The following is a 23,033-nucleotide window of genomic DNA, read 5'->3' as shown; positions in this document are numbered from 1 at the left end:
GTGCCCTAAACGACTGAAAATAGAGTTACCGTATGATCCCGCAATCCCACTCCTGGGCATATATCCAGAAAAGATGGAAACTCTAACTTGAAAAGATACATGCACCTCAGTGTTCATAGCAGTATTATTTACAATAGCCAAGACATGGCAGCAACCTAAATGTCCATCGACAGATGAACGGATAATGAAGATGTGGGATATATACACAATGGAATATTACTCAGCCATAAAAAGCATGAAATAATGCCATTTGCAGCAACACGGATGGACCTAGAGATGATCCTACTAAGTGAAGTAAGTCAGACAGAGAAAGACACATATCATGTGATATCACTTATACGTGGAATCTAAAAAAATGGTACAGATGAACTTATTTCCAAAACAGAAATAGACTCACAGATACAGAAAACAAACTTATGGTTACCAAAGAGGAAGGGGAGGGCAAATTAGGAGCTTGGGATTAACATATATGCATACTAAAGATAAAATAGATAAACAACAAGGACCTGCTGTCTAGCACAGGGAACTCTATTCAATACCTTGTAATAGCCTATAATGGAAAAGAATCTGAAAAAGAATACGTATGTATATATATAAAATGGAATCACTTTGCTGTATACCAGAAACTAACACAACATTGTAAGTCAACCTCAATAAAACTTTTTAAAATAAATAAATAAATAGATACATCCTCTCAGACTCACCATGTCACTACTGTACACGTCGCATGCTTGGATAGATACAGCGTAAACACACGCACACGTGTCTACACAGACTTGTGCGTGTTTATAAACATGTTTATATACAATACGTGTTTTTAACAATACACGTATGACGATACACACAATCACACGTCAGTGCCGGATCATACTTTCTGGCTAAAATTGTTGTCACTCCCTGTCTTTCCTGACTAACTCTAGGCCAATGCCCTCCTGGACCCCAGCCACGGCTCAGCGCTTGCACCTCTTGGAACTCACAGACAATGGCCACGTCTGCCACAAGTAACCCTGTCCTGTTACTGCTCATTTAGTTGTTTCATCCTCCAGGTGAGCGGAACCCTGAGACACCAGTGACTGGGTCGGAGTCATTGTTTGTATTATTTCTGGCTCTTTGGGTGTGAATTCTTCTGTACGTTCGGTCTATAAGCTAGCTTTCATAGTGGAGAGGCTCTTTCCACAATTTGTAATTTTGGTCTGTGAGCCCACAGGGCAGTTTCATTATTGCTCTGCAGGCTCATGGACTCCAAAGTATTTTGATGTAATGCTTCAGCTTGGGAATTCTATACCGTGTGGGCAGCTTAGATCTTAGATCAGTGCACGTCTCAGGCTTGAGGCTCTGATCTGGTGTATGTCTCTCTCATTCCACCCATGGCCTGGGAGAGTATCTCAATTTCTGCAGTGACCCCAGGCTGATAGCTGAGACGTTCTATTCCTTTCGTCGGTTCTGACACTCAGTTTCACACTGGGAGCGCAGATTTGACTTCCTGCCAACAGAGCAGGACCTATAGCCTGGACCTAGTCCCAGATTAGGCATTAAAATCTCAGCCCTGTGAACCCATTTCCACCCTCGGTTTTCCCATTGGGTGTGGCGTGCCTCTCACTGGTATAGATTTCCCCTCTCTTAAAATCACACTTTCTTGCTTTTGAGCTGGACTCTCTGTGTTTAAAGTACTTAAAAATTTATTATCTAGCAGTTTTTATATGCCTGGAGTAGGATGGGAAATTTCAACTTGTGTTCACCCTGCCATGTTAGTTTATATCTATATTCTAAATGCCTTTCTTGGTAAATAGTTGTTGATTGGGTATCTCTCTCCATTTTTCTCCTTTCTTGTCTTCTCTTCTGTCCTTCTCCAAAGCAGTCCCTGCCTCCCAAGGAGTCCATAAAGGATCTTGGTTTCAGAAGATCCTTTGGCCCTGAAGAGAGGGAGGGAGATCCTCACTGGGTCAGGACTGTAGTACTGGGCCCAGAGCATATTTCCTCCTGGGGACTCTGCCTCCACCCTGAACTCTATTGGGGGCAGAAGGTCCCTTGGGGTGGCTGGATAGAGCGGGACGAGGTTCAGAGGAAGGGCTTCAGGCTCCCAGCTGCCCTTCATTCTTGGAGCCAGACAGCCCTTGGGATCCTGAGAATGGCTCGTATTCCCAGTCCCTGTGTCTGGGAAATAACAAAGGAACTGCAGTGGGAAGTCCTGGTTCCAGGCTCCACCCAGCCAGCTTTGTCTCCGCAGAACCCTGTCCCAGTCCTGGGGGGTCTTAATTCAGCATGGGTTTGGGGCAGAGGGAGTCAGAGGGGCCCATTCTGTGATGGCACAAGGCACGGTTTCTCCATCATCTATATCCTCTTCCTGCTGCCTTTCTACTTTGTATCTGTGGTGCATGAGTGTCTGTGTGTGTGTGTGTGTGTGTGTGTGTGTGTGTGACCAGTTGGGGGTTCCTGGGTGTGGCTGTGAACTTCTAGGGAGAGCTCCCTCGGAATCCAATAGCCAGACATGTTAGAGGGGCCACAGAATCACCAGCTAGAAGCATTGTGTTCATCTCCTGAATATTGGGTAAGCACTTGCAATGTGCTAGGCACTGCGCTAGCTGGGAAGACAGTGGTCAAACATAAATACACACACAAACATGAAGTTACAATAGTTCCGGATGCTCTAAAGCAAAAGTACAGGGATATGGGAGAGAATATCAGAGAGAGTGTGACATATTTAGGGTGAGTGTTCAGGGAAGTTCTCCCTAAAGAGGTGACTTCCAAGTCGAGCCCTAAAGGAGACAGGGAAGAACATTCCAGCAGGGGAACAGCATGCACAAAGACCCAGAGGAGAAAACATCTTGGAACATTTTAGAAATGGACTAGAGGCCAGTGTGGGAAGGAAACAGCCCGGGAGAGGGGGCTGGGGAAGCCAGTAGGGTGTTCAGAACTTTGGAGGCAGACAGGACTAGAAGTTTGGACTTTCTCCTAAGTGCAGGGTGAAGCAGTTAAAGTTTAAGTAGGGAATGGTGTGATCAGGTTTGTAATGTGAAGCTCACTCTAGTTGACAGCCCTGTAGGGAGGATTGGCTATGGCAGGCCCGTGTAGGCCCAGGGATCTGGGGATGAGGAAAGTACAGCCCAGAGCTCCAGGAAAAGGGGAAGACGGAAGCATAAACCAACCTTCACACTCTAATATGACACAAGCACTTGTGAGCACTAACTTCGTTGGGGGAACCAGGGAGGCTTCCTGGAGGAGGTGGCTTCTGACCTGGGCTTTTGGGAAGGTAGAGGCCAGCACTCCAGGCCTAGGGAATAGGTTGAGTTAAGTCTCAACAGTGAAGGCGTGCAGGCTGGATTTGATGAGTCAGTGGATGTGAAGTGACTCCCCAAGGTTATAAGTCCCCATGGTGGCTGAGCCAGCACTGGGACCCGATCTCTGATGGAGAGGGGGTCTCTGATGCCCAACTGAAGCCTGGCCCCAAGAACTGACATCGAGGAAGTCCCCAACACCCCCCATATCAGTGCACTCCGCAGCGTCAGCAGGTGCGCACTTCCCTGCTTGTGGTAGAGCTGGGACGTGAGGAAGAGGAAGTGTGGGCCACAGGCCAGCCCCAGAGGGCCTGGGGGAGGAGCCTCTTCTAGAGTTGAGAGAAGCAAGGCTGGGGCTTCCCTAAAGGCGGCTCCTGACGACTCCTGGGACCACAGCCGAGACGCAGGGTGGCTGGAGGGAAGTGAGGGGCAAACTCAGCCTGGGCCTGGCTGGGAGAGAACCTCCGCCACCCCCTCCCCTGGACCACTGACAGCCATGGCCGTGGCCCAGCAGCTGCGGGCTGAGAGGTGAGTGCAGGGGCGCTGCCCTCCCGGGGCCTCCTCACTCTTCCCGGCAGGCCTTGGGGGATGGAGGCCTGCCCTCCTGCAGCCCCTTATCAACGTCGAAAGTTGAGAGGCTGGAGTTGAGTCAGAACCCAAATACTCAGAAATGCAGACTCTGAGAACTGTTTTCAGGAAACTCCAAGTCATGGCTCACCTCCCTCAGGCACGGATGAAGACACTGAGGTTCAGAGAGGGGGAGTGACTTTCCCAGGGTCACGCAGGAGTGGGTGGTAGAGTCTGGACGGGAACTCAGGTGTCCTGGGGCCCAGGCTGGGCCTTGCTGCTCCACGCTGTTCAGTAATGGCTTTTCATTTTCTGTCCAGACAGAGGCATAGAATCTGGCTCTTTTCCGGGGCCTGTCTCAAATATCACCTCCTCCGAGAAGCTTTCCTTGATAGCCGCCTCTGAACACTTGCCCTGTTTCCTTTTCCTGTGTAGCCCTTACATTACAGGCACAATAGTCTATACTCACTCATCGGTTTTCTTTACCACTGGCTCCCCACTTAGAAGCAAGTTCCATAGGGTATTTATGCCTTTTGATCACTGCTATATCCCCAGGATTTGAACGATGCCAGTACAGACTAAGTGCTCAGTAAACGCTGGTGAGTGAATGAACGAAGGAATAAAGGAATGAGTGGACCCCCGAGCTGGAAAATGTTCTTAGATCCTTCTGGTCCAATCCTGTCACTGTGTGGGTGAGAAAACTGAGCCCCCAAGGAGAATAAAGTACTTACTGAGGGTCACGTGGAATGGATGGCGAGGCCGGGGCTCAGAGCACAGCCTTGTCAGGGCCTCGCCTCGCTTCTCAGGAGGCACTTTCTGAAAGTTTCCTCAGTAGCCAGGCCTGTGCTCCGAGCTCTGGGGGGACCTGAGGACACAGGGCTTGGCTCCTGCCCTCCTGGATTGGAACAGCAGGTGACATCAGAGTGTGGTAACAGTGTGGAGGTGGCTCCGAGGGTCACTGGAGATGGGCCAGGCCGCTCTGGGCCAAAGTGGGCAGCAGAGGGCCTGTGGGGGAGTCTGTGGCTGGAAGTGGAACCCGGGATGGAATTCCCGAAGGCTTGTGTGTATGGCGGGAGGGGCAGCAGAAGTAAATGCTTGGAGTGTAGTTCAAGAATGGCCTTTGAGAGCCACAGAGGGTGGTGCTTGGGGCTGGGGTGAGGTTCTCCCACCAGATCCCAGCCCCTCCAGCCCACGAGTCCTCACTGGAGGCTGGGCCTGGCACGCCAACCCAAACCTTCAGAAAACAGCTCCTGTTTGAGGCTGGTGGCACTTCCTATTTCTCAGAGCACGTGGGTCAGAGAGGGGATGCCCAGAGCTGGCCAGCCAGACAGTGTGTCCCCTCCCTCCCACTCCCCGTCCCTTTGCAGATGTCCTGGGCCCTCCACGGAGAAAAGGCGCCCTGCTCCCCTCCTTCATGGGGCTGTAGAGCCAGGCCCTGGGGTCTCTCAGCCTCCCTGCACCTGGATGCCTGTCTGAAAGTGAGCCCCCGATGCTTGAGGCCGAAGCGGAGGATGTGATGGGAGGGCAGTAGATTTCTGGCAGTAGGACTTTCTAAGACCCGAGACGTCTAAAGATGGAAAGGACTGTCATGGGGGGAGGGAGTTTGCTTCCCACCAACATGTTTTGAGCACCTACTGTGTGCGGGCAGCACAAAACCTGAACTAGCTTCTGCCTCAGGGTCTTTCCACGCCTTACTCAGCCCTTCCCGTGCAGGCCCCCAAAATGCACTTCTCATGAGCGATATGAATCTATGGGCTCTGAGTTGACTTCAGCTCAGAGGGGTCCCAGCTGAGGTGTCTAGGGGGCAGCTATTCTAGTGGGACTTGCAGCCGGGTTTGTTGCACCCCCGGCGTCGCCCTGATACAGCAACTTCCAGGCTCAGCTCCCCGCACCCAACCCGCTGGCAGCCAGACTATTTCCATGTGGCCCAAAGCGGACTTGCTGAAAGACAGACACAGGGAGTGGCCTTGCGTCTCCCTGAGCACCTACTATGTGCCGGGGCTGTTCTGGGCCCTGGGGATGCAGCAGTGAGCAGGGTCCCTGCTCTCGTGGGGATTCTCCAGCTGTGCTTGTTACAGATGTGACCTCTGAACCCTCCAGGGATGTAAATACTTCCATGGTCCCCATTTTGGAGTCGGGGAGAGGCCAGAGTGCAGAGAGGAGTCTCCCCAAGCCTGCTGACCTTGGTGATGGCAGAGCGGGAATTCAGGTCTTCATCTTTCACCTGTGCTGTCTCGCCCCATAACACACAGGTCTCCCGACGTAACCCCTTCCTCACCCCACCACCGAAGGGTGAGGCTCAAGGGCCCTTCGTGAGCAGGCCCTGCCTGTCTCGCTGGCTTCGTCCCTCATAACTCGCCTCCTCTTGCATGGCTGGGGGTCTTTGCACTCGCTCTTTCACTTGCCTGTCACCCTGGGGCCAGGTCCTCTTTACTTCTCCCCCTGACCTGGTGCCACTTCTTCTGGGAAGCCCTCCCTGACCATCCTCGATCGGAGCGCACCTTGTCCTATATACACAGGACCCCTGATTCTCTCTCTCTGATAAACGTCACCCTCATCTTAGAATTTTCTGCTTGCCAAGCTTTTTTGCCCACGACTACCAATTCGTTGAGGGAATACAATAATGGCCAGACTCCTGCTGCAGCTCGAAACATTGTGGGCTTTTCCTTCACAGCTTCTAGGACCACTGAAATTATGTAATTATTTGTCCAACTCCTCCGCTCAACTATGAGACCCAGGAAGGCAGAGGCCATGTCCTAGTGTTCTTAGAACAGGGTCTGAACTACAGTAGTACTAGCAACTTTATTATTATTATTCTGGATGGGGTGACTGAGGCTGGGAGGGGCTGCGGTTTATCTGAGTTCACACAGCAAGCTGTTGGGAGCTTTCAGGCCAGGGCCAGTGCAGCAGTGTTTGGGAACAAAATTCTGGAGCCAAATTCCAGCTTCTTTACTTACTTGGGCAAGTTTGTTAACCTCTGTGTGTCCCAGTTTCCTTGACTGGAAGAAGGTGACGCTGTCTTAGAAGGGCACCTGGTGTTCGGCGTGTGCTCAGGAAATCATTAGCTGTAGTTACTATTACCCAACCCTCCTGATTCCACGGAAGGGGCCATTTCTACCTCTCTGGTTTCTTCCTGCCCCACCCCCATCCTACTGCAGGTGAAATACCCAGGAAATGCACAGTCTCAGGGGAGAAAGTGGAGGAGGAAGCTTCTCCCATGGGTGTTACCACAGGACCATGTGTGGAAAGTGAGTGGGGAGGTTGCCAGCCGCCACCAAATTGCTCTGGAAGTGCTGGGGATTTCCTCTTCCCGCCCTCTGGCACCCTGAGTCACGTCCCCGCCAGCCTCCAGAGTCCTGAGGTAGCCTGAGATCCCAAGCAGCCCAGGTCACGTGGGGACCAGCAAGGGCTGGGACTGGGTGTGTAGACTTTGAAACCAATATCGACTGAGGTCCCAGCCAGCTCTGAGGCTCGGACGGGGCAGCCCTGCCCCCGACTCCCACTCTGTTTCCCAATCGCTGCAACAGTAACAGGATTGCTAATTGCTTCTCATTTCCTCATCTGTCCACAATCGGCTGGACTCAGAGACCCCTAGCTGTTCCTTCTCCATCTCCTTGGCGGTCCCTTTCCTCTTCCTCCATCTGTCCCTCTCAGTCCCCTCCTCTGCGCAGTGATTGCTCTTCCCTGGGGGTCTTAACCACCAGTCACAGGGCAGATGGTTTTTACCACTCCCACTCCAGTGGGGTTCAGCCCCATCCCCGCTGAACTCCAGAGCCACACACCACCTTTTGCCAGACCTCGACCTGTGTGCCCAAGGGACCTCTCAGATTAGCATGCCCCAAACTGAGCCCATCAACCAGGCTCCCCCCACTCACCCATCCTGGTCAGAGTACGGGTGACACGTGGGTGTCATTCCTGACACTGCCCTTTCTTTCATCTCCACGTCCAAACCGTCTCCAAACCCTGCTGGTCGTAACTCTGGAATGACTCACAAAGTAGTAGTGTGTCTGTCAGATATGCATAAGGCTGCAGAGAACAGAGGAACTGATAGTGGCTGAAACAAAGAGGGATTTATGTTTTCACATAATGAGAAGTCCAGACGTAGAGGCCACAACTGGTTCTGCAGCTCAGTGACTTCAGGACCAGCGTTCCAGAGATTCCTGTGATCAGTCTCATGGTTTTGCCTCATGGATGCAATGTGGCTGCTGCAGGTCCAGATGTCTCACCTGCTTTCCAGGCAGGCAGAAGGGGAAAGGGCAGGAGACCATGCTAGCCTTGTCCAATCCTCTGGATCTTGAAGTGAACACTCTCCTAGAGGCTGCTACAGCCTCTAGGTTTCCTCTTAGGTTTCATTGGCCAGAACTGCTCGTATGGCTGCTCCTAGCTGCAAGGGGGTCTGGGAAACAGCAACGGGATTAGTATGTTTGGCTCAGACCAATAGTCATCTATCACCTTGGGGCTAGGCATTGCCACCCTGAAAAAAATTGGAGCTTGATTAGCAGGAAGAAGCAGGGGACACAAAAAAGGAAGAGTGTCTGCCAAGGGTGGTGTCCCTTGTGTGTGTCCTCTCCTCCCGTCCCCACTGTCTGGCTCAGGGCCACATCTTCTCTCAGCTGGACCACTTCAGGGCATCCCAGGGGCACTCTGTCCCTTCAGTCTCTGCCCTCCTTTTCCTCTCCATGCAGCTACCCCAGTTGGCCTCCTAAAGCCGGGGTCCTTTGTGTTTTCACTCTCTTCTGAAGCTCTACGTGGCTCCCCGTTGCCTATAAAACTCCTCAGCTCAGCACTGGAGACCCTCCTCAACCTGGCCTCATCCGCCTGTTCAGTCTCTGATCACACCAGACTCCAGCCACACTAGACCTGGAACCACTCCTGGGGCTTCAGAGCCTTAGCACGTGCTGTTCCTTCTGCCGGAAGGCCCTTCCCCCTCCCCAGTCCTACCTGGTGGACTCTTATTCAGCCTTCTAGACCTGGCTCCAATGTCACCTCCTCTGTGAGGATTTTCCCAACCTGGGTATAATGAGCCATTCTCTCTGGGAGGTGTGTGTTGACTTTGTTTACCCCTGTGATCCAGAGCCTAGAACAGGGTCTGATAGGCAGGGGTGCTTGATTCCCTGTTCCCGGATGAATAACACAGCCCCAAAGCGATTTGCTAGACTCTACTATGGCTGTTGATATATGGCTCCGATTCCAAGTGCCTTCACTGTCAGGGTCTGGTCTGTGTTGCTGCCTGGCACGAGAGGGGTGTTGAACGGGGGAATGCAGGTACACGGGTTCACTTTGCACGGGGCCTCACACCCAGGGGCCACCCAACACAGCAGGGTGATGACCAGGGTTTCTTCTCCTCCCGCCTCCCTCAGCGACTTCAACCAGCTTCCCGACGACATTGCCACCTCAGCCAACATCGCCGACATCGAGGAGAAGAAAGGCTTCACCAGCCACTTTGTAAGAGAGACCCCTGGACCTTCACCCTCTGACCTCTGAGCCTCCAGCGCTCTCCTCTCTTCACTTCTATCCCAGGGGTTCTCAACAGGGCGATTGTGCCGTCCAAAGGACGCTTGGCAGTGGATATCTTGAGACAGGTTTGACTCTCACAGCTTGGGGCAGAGCATCTACCGCCTGGAGTCCGGGGATGCTGCTTCACGCAGTGCGGTGCACCGGACAGTCCCCACGACAAAGAATTACCTGGCCTCACATGTGATACCGAGGTCGAGAAATCCTGCTCTGACCCTAGGACCTGTGGACCTCTCCCCTGCTCTGGCCCTGGCCTGCGATGCCCCACCCCCTGGTCTGCAAAGGCCCACCCCCTGGCCTACGAGGCCCCACCCCTTGGCTTGCGAGGCCCCACCCCCTGGCCTCTGTCCTCCTTAGGTTTTTGTCATCGAGGTGAAGACGAAAGGGGGGTCTAAGTACCTCATCTACCGCCGCTACCGCCAGTTCTACGCCTTGCAGAGCAAGCTGGAGGAGCGCTTCGGGCCGGAGAACAAGGCCAGCCCCTACACCTGCATCCTTCCCACGCTCCCAGGTAGGCCACCAACGGGCTGCCCGAGGATGGAGCGGCGCCCGCCAGCCTCTCCTCCCAGCTCTGCGGGCGCTGTTCGGTGCTTCTATTTTAGCACAAACCCTTCTATTTTAGTGAAAACCGTTCATTTAGTCCACGGCCCCCCTCCTGCCAGCCATGGGCTGCCACCTCTGGCTCTCCGGACTTACAGCCCTTGACCCCCTGCTCTCCAATGAGCGTTACGGCCGCCCTGCTTCAGCGATCCACCGCCAGCTTCGGAGCGCATCAGCCCGGGCCTCTCCTCTTCGAGATAGGAATCCCCGTGTCTCCCACGTTAAACACAGACTCATCTTCCAGCCCTCCCTCTGTCCCCTGTGGGGGAACTGCCCTCTAGCTCCCCAGGTCCCCGTGGATCCCCCTGCTTCCCTGCTCTGCTGGGACGCTGTGGGTGCGCACCTCTGCTTTTGGACAGTCCCCTCACCCCACGTCTCCTGACCTGCCTCCCCCGCTCAGTCCTCACCTTGGACAGGCCCAAACCTCTGGCTTCTCAAGGCCAGCCTGCATGAGCCCAGCAGGAGAAAACTCCACCAGAGTGGGGGTTCGGGTACGCGGAGTGGTCTTGACTGTGCCCTTCACACGCTGCAGGCTGCATCCAAGCACCGTTCCCCTAAACAGCAAAGATACTTCCTGACCTTCGCTTCCTCAAACTCCAAACCCTGCTTCCAGCTTGCTTTCCTCTCTGCCTCAGCCAGTGCCCGAGGTTCCCTGCCTCCAGGGTCCAGCATCCAGCCCCAGGGAGGAAACTGTCTCCCAGGGGTTCGCCCATTCCCTGGCCCCGCCCCGCCCCCTCCCCCTCTCTGAGCAGCAGGGAGGAGGGGTCCCTCTTGATCTCAGCTGACCTCTCCTCCCTAACAGCTTGTTCCATGCGTTCCCTGTAGACTCACCTTCTCCTTTATCTTCTGATTCTCTGCCAAGCCTCACCACGGGAGGGCTCGGTTCTCTTCTGTCTTTAAACAAGCACGTGCCCTAAGTGGGCATTCTGGCCACAAGCCTCCTTGAGCCCCGAGGACCCTCAAAGATCTCTGCCTCCTCTGGTGCTCCTTGGAAGGCGGGCATCCTCTGTACCGTCATCCTCAGTTTTGTCTTCTCACTCCCCCATAGGCAATCTGACCCGTGCCTGTGATTTTAACCGCCCTTTTCTGGCTACTAATTCCCCAATGTCTCTCCCTACCCCAGACCTCAGACGCTACCCTCCTTACACCGCCAGACATCAGCCAGTGTGTCTCACAGGCAGCGGGCAGCAGGAAGCTGACCCGTCTCACATTCGCTTTCTGGGGGGCTCTCTGGGTGGGCAGTTCTCCCAGGACCCGCACCTGAGGCTCCTGGAGAGGATATTTGTCTTTGGTCAGCCGTCATCGCTTTCCCTTTCCCCACAAACACTCTGCCTTGCTTGTGAAGAATGATTCACCCATCCACTGCACAAATATTTATTAATTTGGGCGTTATTCTACACCATGGTTCTTAACCTTGGTGACATATTGGAAGTACCTTGAGATTTAAAGAATCCTGATGGGCTTCCCTGGTGGCGCAGTGGTTGAGAGTCCGCCTGCCGATGCAGGGGACGCGGAGTTCGTGCCCCGGTCCGGGAGGATCCCACGTGCCGCGGAGCGGCTGGGCCCGTGAGCCATGGCCGCTGAGCCTGCCGGTATGGAGCCTGTGCTCCACGGCGGGAGAGGCCACAGCAGTGAGAGGCCCGCATACCACAAAAAAAAAAAAAAAAAAAAGAAGAAGAAGAATCCTGATGCCCGATTCCCACTCCCAGAGATACTGATTTAATTGTTCTGGGGTGAGACCTATGCAATGAGATTTTAAATGCTTCTCAGGTGACACGAATGTGCAGCCGGGGTGATGAGAACACAGCTGTGAGCATTGCAAAGGTCCTGTTCTCTCAGAGCGCAGAATTGTGTGTGTGTGTGTGTGTGTGTGTGTGTGTGTGTGTAGGAACAGGCAATACATAAACAATTAAAACAAGAAAAATATCAGCTGCTGATAGTACAACTCAGAAAATGCACGTTGGATGGTGGCCACCGCAGCGCTGTAGGAAGAGGAAAGGGAAAAGCGCTGAGCCAGTGTGGAGGGTTCCTGGCCCGGGTGGGCAGCTCCGGGCCCAGAGACCACACTCTTGGGTCAGATTCCCAGGACAGCTCTTTGTGTCTCCTCAGCCAAAGTCTATGTGGGTGTGAAACAGGAGATTGCCGAGATGCGGATACCCGCCCTCAACGCCTATATGAAGGTAACAGAGGGGCCAGGCCAGGGGGCCCCTGGGAGGGCCCAGGATGCTGAGGATGGGCGGGGCCCAGGTACCATCCCTGGGCATGGCTTTGGGGACTAGGGCTGGCTCTTCTGCTCTGATGGTCCCCATCTTCAATCCTTAAAGGCCAAGCCTAGGGAGAGAAACAGGATGTGTTCTCAGGGTTCCGGGGGATGGGACAGGAGCAATGGAGAAAGTTCAGAGAGCCACACTTTGAACTGACAAATCTAATGGCTGTGCCGGGTGTCCTGGTACAGAGGAGAATAGGATCCAGTGCCTGCCCCAAGGTCCCCGCTGTCGAGGGGGAATACAGACAGGTGGGTCATGAAACCATAAAGGGATACGGTCTGTATAACAAGGGCACGGCAGACCAAGGCCCCGGCTTTCTCACATAGCACCTTTGTATGAACAGGCCACAGGCTGGATTTTAGTTGCATCCATGGGCCTTGGATGGATGCCCTTGTGTATTCCCCAACCTGTAAACTGTCTACCTCCTCAGAAGATGGGAACACAGAGGAAGGAACATCTTAAAGGCAGAGAGCCAGGCTGGTCAAGAAAGACCTTCCACCAATTAGAGCTGGGTAAGAGAAGGATAGTTTTCCTTGTGAGGTAGTGAGCACCCTATCACTAGAGGCATGCAAACCTTGGCTTGATGACAACCTTAGGAAACTGGGGAGAGAAGCCCTCTTCATAGCCCAGAGGCATCGTCACAGACAGTGAGGCCTCCCTGTTCTACTCTTACGGGAAAAGAGCACCGAGCTAAGTGCTCTGGTCTTTGCTCTGACACTGAGTGGGTGATTTAGGGCTATTTGCTCATTATTTCTAGGACTTGATTTTCTCACCTATGAAATGGAGCCATACCCCCAGCTCTCCTGTCTCACAGGAGGGGAGTGATGTTGGGAGCTATCGAGAAAAGGACAGGAAGGTGCTTTGTAAACTGTGAACCTGCTTCCAGAATGTGAGAGAGCATGACTCCTAGTGGAATGAGGGGACCCCAGGAGTATAAAGGGGGTGGGGGAGGGAGGAGGTGGCCGCCTGCCCTCCCCAGTGGCTGCAGGAATCCTGGGCTCTGGGCAGAGGAGAGGTAGGGTGGGAAAGCCCACGGGCTCCAGTACTGGAGGCATCTCCCCTCCAGGGGGCGCTGTGACAGCTGCTCCTTCTGGGCAGCCGGCGGCTCCACTCTCCTCCAGCGGGGCTGGAAGGAGGGAGCAGGGGCTGTGGAGCTGGAGCTCTTCCATCCACGCCTGGTCTTGGCAACCAACAGCCTGAAGGATCTCATCTCTGCCTGTCTGTGTCAGAGTGGGTTCCTCGAAGCTCAGAGGTCAATCAGTACTATGGTAACCTCACCCTGGGCTTGAAATATTCAGAGACGGGGAGCTCACTACCACTCTCCCCTCACCCAGGCTGCTTGTCCATTGTCGGACAGCTATTAGAAAAGCCCGACTCCCTGTGACTTCTACCCACCGGTCTCACCTCTGTGCTCATGAAGAATAGGGCTCACGTGACAATGACAATTGCCTAGAACTATGTGGAGTGCTCTGACTGGCAACAAGGAGGCTCTTGATATACATTTATTGGATAAATAAATAGGCTTATTTAATTCCCTCAATAACCTGTGAGTTCAATACTCTTATCCCTATTTTAAAGTGAGGAAATGGAGGCACAGAGAGGTAGAGTCACTCACTCAGTGTCACAGAGCAGTTAGGTAGGTAGGATGGGATTTTTTTTTTTACATCTTTATTGGAGTATAATTGCTTTACAATGGTGTGTTAGTTTCTGCTTTATAACAAAGTGAATCAGTTATACATATACATATGTTCCCATGTCTCTTCCCTCTTGCGTCTTCCTCCCTCCTACCCTCCCTATCCCACCCCTCCAGGCGGTCACAAAGCACCGAGCTGATCTCCCTGTGCTATGCGGCTGCTTCCCACTAGGTATCGACCTTACGTCTGGTAGTGTATATATGTGGTAGGATGGGATTTGAACCCACATCTCTGTGACTCCAGGGTTGTGCTCTCACCCACTGTGCTGTATTGTAATAAAAGTAACAGCAACAATGATAATACCCAGCTTGGATAGGGCCCTTGCTACATGCCCGATGCTGTTCTAAGTGTTCTGCACGTATTCACTTATTTAATCTTTACACAATTCCACAGGGGAAATAATATCACCTCCATTGTATTAATGAACATACAGAGGCACCCCTGCTCCAGGTCACCCAGATGGGCGGCAGAGCTGGGATGCTACCCCGGGCATCGCCTGGCTCTCTCTATACCCTTGAGCCCATCTCTGGGCTGGCCCCCTGCCCTCCCTATGGGACAGCCGTGTCTTTTCCAGGCTCTGCGTTCCCAGTTCCTCTGGAGAGGAGTTCCCGGCCCCTCCCTGTGCTGCTGCCCTTGTGGAATTCTCTGAGGGGGTCTGGGTGCCTCTGGAGCTGTAGCGCTCAAAGCCAATCACAGTGCTCCTGGGGACCCGTGCAGTGGGCAGCTTGGGGGGAATGACCCTGGCAGGTCCTGGGCGCTCTGCATCCTCACAGCCTGAGGGTCGTTGCGTTGTGGTGGGTGTAACCAGCACCTGATTGAGGGGCCCGACCCCACCACTTCCTAGCTGTGCCCATCGGCCCGGGCACTTTCTCACTCTGAGCCTCAGTCTCCCCAACTGTGATATGAGATGAAGTAACAGGAAGCACGTTTTTAGGCTGTAATTCCACTAGCTGTTGTTAATTTGGGTTATTTGGGGAATACTTCCCCCACCATTGTCTCGTTTTGATCTAAGGGATGAGCCTTGGTGGCAGGTGGCTCCGGGTGTCACTCGCTAGGCTGTGTGGCCCTGGGCAGGTCCCTTCACCTTTCTGGCCCTCACTCCCAGGTTATTGTTAGATGGAACGAGGTCACACCGTGGGGCACTCAGTGCAGTGCCTGGACAGTCACCACCACATCACGTTACCTGTCGTCACCATTATCGTCATGTCTGAAGGCCTTTGGGTCTTTTCCAAATGAACTGTTCTCAAGCAAGTTGGCCCCCTCCTGACCTTGAACCCAGGGGCAAATCTTGTGACGCGTTACCCTCAGCCTACTGAGATTTTAAATATGTCTTACTTGTTATCAGACAGAGGACCATTAGTGGAGAGAGGCGGGCCCAGCATGGGGGACGGGGATGCAGCAGCTGGGCTGCGATGTCGAGAGCTTTCTGCTGACCACCCCACCTGTCCTGCATGCTCCCCAAACGCAGCACCTCCTCAGCCTGCCCATCTGGGTGCTGATGGATGAGGACGTCCGGATCTTCTTCTACCAGTCGTCCTATGACGCGGAGCAGGTGCCCCAGGCTCTCCGACGGCTCCGCCCGCGCACCCGGAAAGTGTAAGTGACCGGTCCCTGCGCCCCCATCAGCTAGAGCCCTGGGCCACCTGCTCTTAACCAGGCGCTCTGTCCCAGAGGCCTCTGCTGCAAAGGCACTTATTTTCCCTGAAAGAAGCAAGGAGTAGAGACCAGGTCTCTACCTAAGCACTCCAGGGTGGTTTGGCTTGTTAGGTGAGCTTGGGAAATCAAGCGTCGGGCCTAGAGGACAGAAAGTGTGTTTGACAGTAAGGGCTGGAGGACAGGGGCTGGGCCATTGACGGGGGAGAGCTAGGTGCCTCAGCAACCACTGGGGATGGTCCGAGGGCTTTGGGTGCCTGGGGGGAGTAGGGAGGAGGGGAGGGAGGAGGAATCATTCTGTCTGCAAACACTCCTTCCAGCATCTCCTGGGATGCCTTGTCCCTGGTTAGTTTTTGTTCCATGGGGCCGGCTGTGGCTCCTCGGTGTATCACACTGGTCCCCAGGGGGCGCTGCTACTCACTCCCTTATTCCAAAGGGCCCGCAGCTCCCTCCAGCCCCTCCTAAGCTGGAAAAAGTCTTCAAAAATCCAAGCCACCGAAATAGGGCTGGGCCTCCAAACAAGAGGTTACCGCTGCTAAGAGTTCCAGGACAGGGCTCCTGAGCCCCGCCCTCCCACACAACTCCTCCGTCCTCCCTCTGGCCAGTATCTCTGAGTGTCCTCTCCGTGTGGTGCCTGGCCATCTCCCCTGTGCACCCAGGCAGCCCTGTGTCCTGGAGTGGAGCTCAGCACTTCTTGAAGCCCATTTCCTCAGCTGAAAAATTAGGGGTTGAGTGTGGGAGTAATGTGAAAGGGCTGGCAAGCTATGGCACTAAGCAAATGTATATCTGAGCCTATGCCTCCTGGTCCACAGAAGGGGATGCAATCTCCTCCAGGGCGGTGAAAGCTGTAGGGAGTGTGCTGGTCCAGAGGAGCAATTGTAGCTGCATCTTTAACACCCTCTCCCTCCCCTGCCTTTCCTGCCTCTGCTGAGGGTCTCCTCCGGGCACAGAAGCAGGAGAGGTGACAAGCCCCTCTTCTCTCTCCACAGGAAGAGCACGTCCCCACAAGGCGCCGGCTTTGACCGCATGGCAGCTCCACGAGCGGAGGTACCTCACCACTGGGCAGCAGCCTAGCTCCACCCTTCAGCCACTGAGCCCGTCCTGCTGGCGCCCACTGTGTGCCCAGGATGCGGCTGGGTACTGGGGGGTTGGAAGGACCCACAACCGTGGCCTTGGACGCCTGAGGACTCCCAGCCAGCTGAGGGGAGGGCATGTGAGGAGCACACAGAGGCAAAGGGGAATCCACCTATCCATCATTCATTCAGCAAGCTCTTCTGGGTCAGCCCTGCCTTGGGGACTGAAGCTTCAGAGGTGACTCAGACCAGGCCCTGTCCTCAAGGGGCTCACACAGCTCCCCAGGGATGCACCCTTAGAAATGGGCATTTCAAAACCAGTGTGGTCAATGCCCTAGGGGTTATGGGGGCATTGGAGTCCCCAGTGAGGCCTGGGGGATGGGGAGTTGCCCAGTCCGTGGAGTCTGGCCCCTTCCCTCTCATGCTTATCCTGGCAGGCCTGGAAGGAGCACCATTCTGGAGTCAGGGAGACATGGGTTCTAAACCCGGCTCCTCCACTAACAAATAGAGTGGCCTTGGACTAGTCACTTATCCTCTCTGAGCCTGTTTCCTCGTCTGTTAAATGGGATGCTCAAGTATGTAAAGCACTTTAGTAGGAACTCAGTGAATGTTTCCTCCCTCCCTCCTTACTCCACCTTCTCCCCAGGCCCTGTTTGACTTCACTGGGAACAGCAAACTGGAGCTGAATTTCAAAGTTGGAGATGTGATCTTTCTTCTCAGTCGGATCAACAAAGACTGGCTGGAGGTAAGGTTGGAAGTGAGGATGGAGGTGAGGATGGAGGTGAGGTTGGAGGTGAGGATGGAGGTGAGGATGGAGATGAGGGTGGAGGTGAGGATGGAAGTGAGGTTGGAGGTGAGGATGGAGATGAGGATGGAGGTGAGGATTGAGGTGAGGTTGGAGGTGAGGATGGAGATGAGGATGGAGGTGAGGATGGAAGTGAGGTTGGAGGTGAGGATGGAGATGAGGTTGGAGGTGAGGATGGAGATGAGGATGGAGGTGAGGATGGAGGTGAGGTGGAAGTTAAGTTGGAGGTGAAGTCACTTCGAGTCTGTGAGGGGATCAGAGAACATGGAGGTATCTGAGAAGGCCCCAGGGAAGAGATGCTGTCCAAGGATAGTCCTGGAGATCTGGGCAGGTGGATCGGGGAAGCCTGAGGAAATACAGCTGTGTGTGTCTGGAGCAGCAGATTCTGAGCCTACACTTGCTTTTGGTACTGACCCCAACCAACGGTCGCCTTAGGCAAGTCAGTTAACCTTCTGTGTTGAATTTCTTGGTCTATAACAGGGTGTCTCAGCCTGTTCACTATTGGCATTTGGGGCCAGGCAGTTCTCTGTTGGGGGGCTGACCTGTGCACTGCGGGGTGTTTAGCGGCATCCTTGGCCTCCATCCACTAGATGCCAGTAGCACCCCTCCAGCTGCAACAATCAAATGTGTCCCCAGACCTCTGGCCCTGGGGGGCAGAATCACACCCAGTTGAGACGCACTGCCCGTAATCTGGGGTAACGTTACTCACTACGCAGGGAGCGAGTGAAGGTGATGAGGGAGACTTGAGCTCCAGAGTCTGGCGTGACATCCTAGCTCTGTTTTTAACTAGCTTTGCAACTTTGGGAAACTTACTCAACCCCGTGGTTTCCTTTCCCATAAATGGAGTTAACTAACAGTGGCCGTTTCTTCACAGACTTCCGGGAAGGGTTGAAGGAGGCGCCGCTGTTCAGGGCTCGGCCCATAGGGAGCCTGGGTGTGTGGCATCTTGGCCATGCTTTGTCCCTGCACGCGGCAAGCGTGATCCATACAAGGGTTCATAGCATGACTGGAGATGGGGGATGGGGGTCACCGGGTGGGAGGCCTTGGCCTGGTGCCAGCTTTTTGGATTAAGTCCTATAGTTATGAAAGACTCTCTTTTCTCGGGGCTCCTGGGGAGTGGGGTGTGAAGGAGGTCATGGCACAGGAGGCAGGGCCAGCCCCCGGGGGTCCTGGAATCATTGAGGGAAGGGGAGGGTCCCTGGCATCCAGGGGCTGGAGAGGAGTGTGGACCAACCGTTGGTCTCGCAACTTGGCGGTTTTGATTTTACGCCAGTCCTGGAGTTCTGTCTCAGGCAGTCTACAAGCTGTTACAGCTGAGGGGTATTGCTGGGTCATTCTCCAGAAACAGGAAATGTTTGTTGACTTCTTGTTTTCTAGAAAGTTCTATGAGTCAGTATGCTGGCCGACTTCTGGCCTCAGATGGAAGGGAGGGTTGGGGAGGAGCGAGGGTAGTACTTCAGCCTCAGTTTATATGTCTGTAAAAGGGGGGGGAAACAATATGTCTTCCATAGTATTACAAAGATTAAGAGAACAGGTGACAAAGCACAGGCAGTGGCTGGGTCTTGGATGGAGTTTAGGAGAGAGGCCTGGCTGGAGGGAGATTTCTGGCTGTCTGGTCTAGAGCAGATGGAATCCGTGGACAAATGAGTGAATTGGCCCCACCCCTCCCTCCTCCCTCCCCCCACAATTTTCTTCCTGAGCGCCTACCACCACCTGAGTCCCCGTGAGGGCCACCTGTTTACCTGTGCATTGTCTGTCGCCCTCCATCACACTGGAAGCTCCAGGAGGGAGGGCAGGGATTTTCATCCCTTCTGAGTGCCCAGAGCCTGCTCCGTAGCTGGCACTCAAGAAGCCTTTGAATGAATGACTGAGTGAATAAATGAATGAGGTGAAAGCAGCTTTCCAGATAAATTCAGGTCTTGTTCTAAAATGGACGCCTTGGGGTGAACAGCTTGGTGACCTTGCCCACTTTTTCTCCTCCCTCTGCCTGAGGGGACCCAGAGCTCATCCGCCTGTCCTGTCATTATAAAGGGGCGGGTCCCCGGGGCATGGCCCCGCTGCCTCTGCTGATACCAGGCAGGGCAGTGCCTTCTCCCCCTCCCGCCCCCGCAGGGCACTGTCCGGGGAACCACAGGCATCTTCCCGGTGTCCTTTGTGAAGATCCTCAAGGACTTCCCGGAGGAGGAGGACCCCACCAACTGGCTACGCTGCTACTACTATGAGGACACCATCAGTACCATCAAGTTAGTGGCCTGCTGGGAGGGAGGGGCCTGTCCAGCCTCCCTGCCCCTCCCCACCCCTCCCCCACCTCCATATCACACTCTGGGCTCTAAGACCCAAACCAGATCGCATGTCCCCCCACCAAACACACACACTTAAAAGCCCGCAGGGGCTCCCAGCGCCCTCCAGATAAGCCAAAAGGCTGTCACGGGGTGTCAAGGTCCAGCATGACCCGGCCAGCCTCATCCGCCTCTCCCCCTTCCAGCCTGCTGCCTCCTCACCCCTGCCCCTTGTCCCCTTAGGGACATTGCAGTGGAGGAAGACCTCAAAAGCACCCCACTCTTCAAGGACTTGCTGGAGCTCATGAGGTGAGGGGCTGGGGTAGGAGGCGCTGGGGGCGTCAGACACCCTGGAGGAGAGAACAGAAGGGGAAACGGTGCATTCAGGGGCTGGGCGTTCTGCATCTATTTCACCTTCTTGTTTTATCCACAGCCCAGCCCTGAGGGGTGGGTATCGCCTCTCCACATTAGAGATGAGCGGGGGTCTGCAGAGAGGTAAAGGGGCTTACAGTTTGTGGGCCTGGATTTGCTAAAGTCTCTCTAGGTTCAAAACCTTGGACTTGGACCCTCCGCCCTCAGGGAACCACCACCTCCCAAGATCCAGTTGAGTTATGAACAGTTATTTTTCAGAATGGAAATAGCATCGTTATATTCCTGGCTGCAAAAGCGATATCTATTCATTATTTTTTAAAAAGAATGTCAGAAATCACAGAAAACATAAAGCGGTGAAATCCCCTCATACTTTGCTCCTCTCATTATCTGATACGCATTCGGATTTCTTCAGCACCCACCCCACCTGCACCCGACTCCCCCTTAAATGTTCTTTAATCGGCTACACAGCATCGTCCTGTGGACGCACCGTAACTAATGTAGCCGTCCCCTTCTGTTGGCCATTTAAGTTACCTTCCACTTCTTTACTATTGTGAATAGCACTGGGATTCACATATTTGGTGACTGGCCTGATTCTTTCCTTAGGACGATTTTCTAGAAGTGAGATTTGGGGATCAAGGTGTTTGCAAGTCTGATGAGACTTCTGACCCATTTTGTCAGATTACCTATGGAAAATTGGATGGCTTTTCGCCCATCTACCTGCACCCCAGGTGGGACGGTTCCAATCCTTAAAAGGTTCTTCTCCATAGCCACACACAGGGGCTGTCGCAGGGGCTTTTTTCTGCTCTACTCTGCGCCCGGCAACACCCACTCTTCTTCCCTATGACAGTTCTTAAGTCTTCAGCCCATTTATGCACAAGACATTTCAAGCTGCGCCACTAATTTGTTGTGAAAGTCCCGTTGTCCCCTGGAGGTCTCAGTTTCCCCATCTGTATAGTAGGAGGTTGGACCACTCGGATGACAGGGCTGGTGTCCAGCTCTGACCTTTTCTGATTTTTAGATCCCGGCCCTAAAACTCCTTCTGTCCCCTCTCCCTGCCCCCACGCTTAGGCCTAAGGCCACTGGACCTTTCCTGAACCCTGATCTCTCCCACCCAGGCGGGAGTTCCAGAGGGAGGACATCGCCCTCAATTATCAGGATGCCGAGGGGGATCTGGTTCGGCTGCTATCAGACGAGGATGTGAGGCTCATGGTGAAGTGGACCCAAGGCCTCCCCTCCCAGAAGCACCTCTTCCCCTGGAAGCTGCATATCACCCAGGAGGACAACTACAAGGTCTACAACACAGTCCCCTGAGCCAGCGGCATCCCTGGGGCAGTGAGGGGACACCTAGCAAAGAGCCCTCGGAGAGGATTAGGACCAAGAAAGGCTGGGAGCACGGGACACACTTCCTGGTTCTGCACCAGATGGACCTACTGGCCTTGGCTTGTACCATCTCTACATTTGGTCTCTGAGTTAAATAAACCATTTCATCTAAAGTGCTGGACTGAGGAAGGTAGTGTCTTTTGAAGAGAGAGAGGTGAGAGAGGAAAATACCCATTAATGAGCATCACTGAGGGGTCATTTATATACGGAAGGGGGCCCTGGCTTTGGTCCGCTAATCCAGCTGCCCTGTTCCCTCGCCCTGTCCCCATGTGTGGTGAAACCCAGCGACACTCATGTCCCTTCTGGTCACTCCCTTTTACGCCCTTTCCCAGGAGTGGCCGCCTGCCTCACGGATGGAAGTCATACTCCCCCGGGAGCCCTCTGGGTCAGGCCAACACCAAGCCCTCTGCATGACCAGGGTCGAGGGCTTCCTCTGCCTTATTGCTGCTGCTCTGTAGAGGGGCAGAGACCTGGGTCGTGGTGTTGGTGGTCTCCATTGTAAGTAGGGGGTGAGCTGAGGGAAGACTCTGGCCCCACTGGGGAGGAAGAGGAAGCAGAATGACGGGATCTTCCTCTGTGAGCTGAAGCTTTTTCTCTCCTAAGCAGCTAAAATGGCAATAGCTGTCACCTCCAGAAGGGCGGCAGGAGGAGCTTGGCGGACGCCCCTCCCCAGTGACACAACCTCTTAACTGATGAAAGATCCTAAAAACCAACCATTGAAAGTTTCTGGAAATTGTTCTGAGGGCATACAGGAAGTGGAGAAGCATTTATTCTAGAAAAGCCTACTAAATCTCAGTAAGAACAATGAGTCTGTGGCATTTGAGCCTCCATGTGCTCCCCTCCCTTCCCCATCCCCTGCTCCATGTGACGGAAACTCTGCTCCAGATGCTCTATCCTGAGTGAATGCAGCCGAGAAGATGGGGGACCCCTCTCCCCTCAGCTCCCCGCCTTTTGCCATTTCAGCCCCAGAAAGGGCAGGCGGCCAGTGCCTCTCATCCCCACAGCCCTGTGTTGTGGAAGCGCTATTCCAGGCCATCACGGCCCCCTACATCTGTGTGCTGGGGCCGCCGTAACGAAGTACCACAGGGATGTCCCTGGCAGTCCAGTGGTTAAGACTCCACGCTTCCACTGCAGGGGACACAGGTTTGATCCCTGGTCAGGGAACTAAGGTACCACATGCCGCCCAGCGAGGCCAAAAATAAAATTAAAAAAAAAAAATAACCACAAACTGATGGCTTTCACAACAGAAATTTATTGTCTCACAGTTCTAGAGGCTAGAAGACTGAAATCAAGGTGTCTGCAGGGCCATGCTTCCCATGAAGCCTGCTGGGAAATCCTTCTCTGCCTCTTCTTAGCTGCTGGTACTTTTCTGGCATCCTTTGCCATCCCTTAGCGTGTACACACCTCACTCTAATCCTCCATCTTCATGTGTGTCTTCGCATTTTTCTTCCCTCTTTGAGTGTCTGTCTCGGTGTCCAAATTTCCCCTTTTTATAAGGACACCAGTCATATTGGATTACAGCCTACCCTGATCATTTTATTTTGACTTAATAAC

At 53.9% G+C, this 23,033-nt stretch overlaps 1 protein-coding gene across 2 annotated transcripts; it reads left to right on the top strand.

Annotated features, from left to right (window-relative positions):
- The first annotated feature begins 3,589 nt into the window (after positions 1 to 3,589).
- On the top strand, positions 3,590 to 21,589 carry NCF4 (neutrophil cytosolic factor 4). Of its 2 annotated transcripts, XR_004351749.1 has the most exons (11): positions 3,598 to 3,803; positions 9,203 to 9,287; positions 9,714 to 9,867; positions 12,066 to 12,136; positions 15,386 to 15,513; positions 16,560 to 16,617; positions 17,290 to 17,388; positions 19,561 to 19,691; positions 19,971 to 20,036; positions 20,703 to 20,827; positions 21,215 to 21,351. XR_004351749.1 is itself a non-coding variant. In XM_032645422.1 (10 exons), the coding sequence occupies exons 1-10, from the start codon at positions 3,772 to 3,774 to the stop codon at positions 21,408 to 21,410; spliced, it is 1,020 nt and encodes a 339-aa protein (XP_032501313.1). In that variant the 5' UTR covers positions 3,590 to 3,771; the 3' UTR covers positions 21,411 to 21,589. The 2 variants fall into 2 exon arrangements, 1 of the variants encoding a protein (XP_032501313.1); XM_032645422.1 differs by lacking the exon at positions 20,703 to 20,827 and having other exon boundaries at positions 3,590 to 3,803; positions 21,215 to 21,589.
- Positions 21,590 to 23,033: the final 1,444 nt, after the last annotated feature.

The sequence above is a fragment of the Phocoena sinus genome, chromosome 10 (genome assembly GCF_008692025.1).
Source record: "Phocoena sinus isolate mPhoSin1 chromosome 10, mPhoSin1.pri, whole genome shotgun sequence".
NCBI classification, from domain to species: Eukaryota; Metazoa; Chordata; class Mammalia; order Artiodactyla; family Phocoenidae; genus Phocoena; species Phocoena sinus.
Note: the sequence above shows the minus strand (reverse complement) of the source record. Positions and strands in the feature narration are given on the sequence as shown.

Coding starts and splice junctions, on each gene's coding strand:
- NCF4 (XM_032645422.1), top strand. CDS start 3,772: ATGGCCGTGGCCCAGCAGCTGCGGGCTGAGAG. Junction 15,514..16,559: donor CGCCCGCGCACCCGGAAAGT/GTAAGTGACCGG, acceptor CTCTCTCCACAG/GAAGAGCACGTCCCCACAAG. Junction 19,692..19,970: donor GACACCATCAGTACCATCAA/GTTAGTGGCCTG, acceptor TTGTCCCCTTAG/GGACATTGCAGTGGAGGAAG.